Source organism: Cyprinodon variegatus, unplaced genomic scaffold, assembly GCF_000732505.1.
Source record: "Cyprinodon variegatus isolate N-32 unplaced genomic scaffold, C_variegatus-1.0 Scaffold65, whole genome shotgun sequence".
NCBI classification, from domain to species: Eukaryota; Metazoa; Chordata; class Actinopteri; order Cyprinodontiformes; family Cyprinodontidae; genus Cyprinodon; species Cyprinodon variegatus.
This window is the reverse complement of record NW_015150518.1, coordinates 952,864-954,553: the sequence shown is the minus strand read 5'-3', so window position 1 is coordinate 954,553 and position 1,690 is coordinate 952,864. Positions and strand designations below refer to the sequence as shown.

The 1,690-nt window shown below is 42.6% G+C and overlaps 1 protein-coding gene across 1 annotated transcript in view; it reads right to left on the bottom strand.

Annotated features, from left to right (window-relative positions):
- LOC107082905 overlaps positions 1–1,690 on the bottom strand; it is a 93,029-nt gene that overhangs the window by 12,704 nt on the left and 78,635 nt on the right. Inside the window, exon 9 of the mRNA XM_015371803.1 lies at positions 61–271. Within this exon, the coding sequence (XP_015227289.1) occupies positions 61–271 (211 nt within the window). The remainder of the gene's footprint in view (positions 1–60; positions 272–1,690) is intronic.

Genomic DNA, 1,690 nt, shown 5'->3' with positions numbered 1-1,690 from the left:
AGACCAGCTGAAGGTCCAACTAGAGTCTGATCTGAGACCAGTTGCAGGTTGGCTACTCACAGTGAGGACTCTCCTTTCCACCGGCCTTCAGCAGCAGCTTAGCGATGGGTGTGTTGTTGGTCATGATGGCGATATCGAGGGGAGTCAGGCCTTGGCTGTTGGGTGTGTTCAGGTCCAGTTCCTCAGCGGTAAACTGGTAGAGGAGAATCTGCACAGTGTCCAGATCCTGCTGCTCCACGGCCTCAAAGATGCAGTCGCTGCCCTGCATGGTCTGAAAGGAGAAACATGGTTTCTGTTTAAAGCTGTACAGGAATATAAGCTGCTGCGACATAAGGAGGACACCTAGGCATGCCGTGAACTGATTCTCTGAAGATCTGTGAATCGCTCAGTCTGAATCGTTCAGAGAAATTAACGACTTTGTTCTCCGTAAAACTTTAAAACCTTAAAAGATCCAAGAAAATCCAACATCAGATTTAGAAAGTCAGGAGGAAACGCACAGCAGGATCATTTTGGAATACCTGGATCAGTCGATTCAACATTAAAATGGCCTTAATGGAAAACATCTGCTGCAGATGTTCCTGACTCCTGCCAAAGGTCTGGGACCGTCATCCTCCTTCAGGATGAAGGTGTTGGACATTAAGAGTCTGAACTGTGAGAGTTTTAAATGTCAGTTTGGAGCATGAAGCGCTGCGTATTGATCGGCCTCCTCATCCATCTGCATCTTCCTTTCATGTCTACTGTTGTGGCTGGTCTGTAAATGTCAGTAGGCTGGCAGAGAGAACTGGAAGGCTTTCAACACCCCCCCAACACACACACACACGTTCGCAGACTTGCAGCATGACCCATCTCGCTTGATGAGTGTGACTGACCAAATGTTTTCGCAGGGCAACAGGAATGACGTGATGATGGAGGCTCAGAAAGAAAAGAAAAGCTGCATCACAGATGGACCGTCTATTGGTACCAGAACCAACTGTAGGTCTAAGACATGAACATCCTGAGGCCACGGCTCAGAGATCCAGTTAGAGCTGTAATAGATTAGGGCTGACGCTCCGCAGACATCACTGTTAACAGGATTATTGAAGCAGCAAACAACACGGTTATTGATCCGTGGCTCTGAGAGCCGAGCAGACCTGCATTTCCTGCAGCATCAGCGCCGCTCCACCAGCTCAGAGGTCAAACTTTCAAATACGCCGATTTAACGTTCCACTGAACTGGAAGGACTTTACCTCAACGGACATTTATAAAAATTATCTATTATGGAAACATAATTCTTTTCACTTTATTGATTAAATGTGATGCGTGACGTTAATTGGCGCTATATAAAAAAACTGAATTTAATTGAATTAAACAACACCAAGTTAATAAATTGATTATCAGGCATGAATCTATAAAAGGTTTGATGTCCAAAAACCTGAAGGAGAAGTTTGATTTAAAGGAATCAGATCAAACTAAGAGGCTGCTTTGAAAAAAACATTTTATTTAACTGTGTAACTTCAAGTGAATAATTAGATTATTAACCCTTTATAGGACATTCAGTGAAATACTTTGAAAATCAAAATTTCAAGCCAATAGTGTTATTGGAATCCTGGGCAATACCTTATTACCTTTCTAACATTTAAAAAATATGGATATTTTGATCACAAATATTAATGTCAATGTAAAAAGAAATGCCAACTCTCCCGAATATATT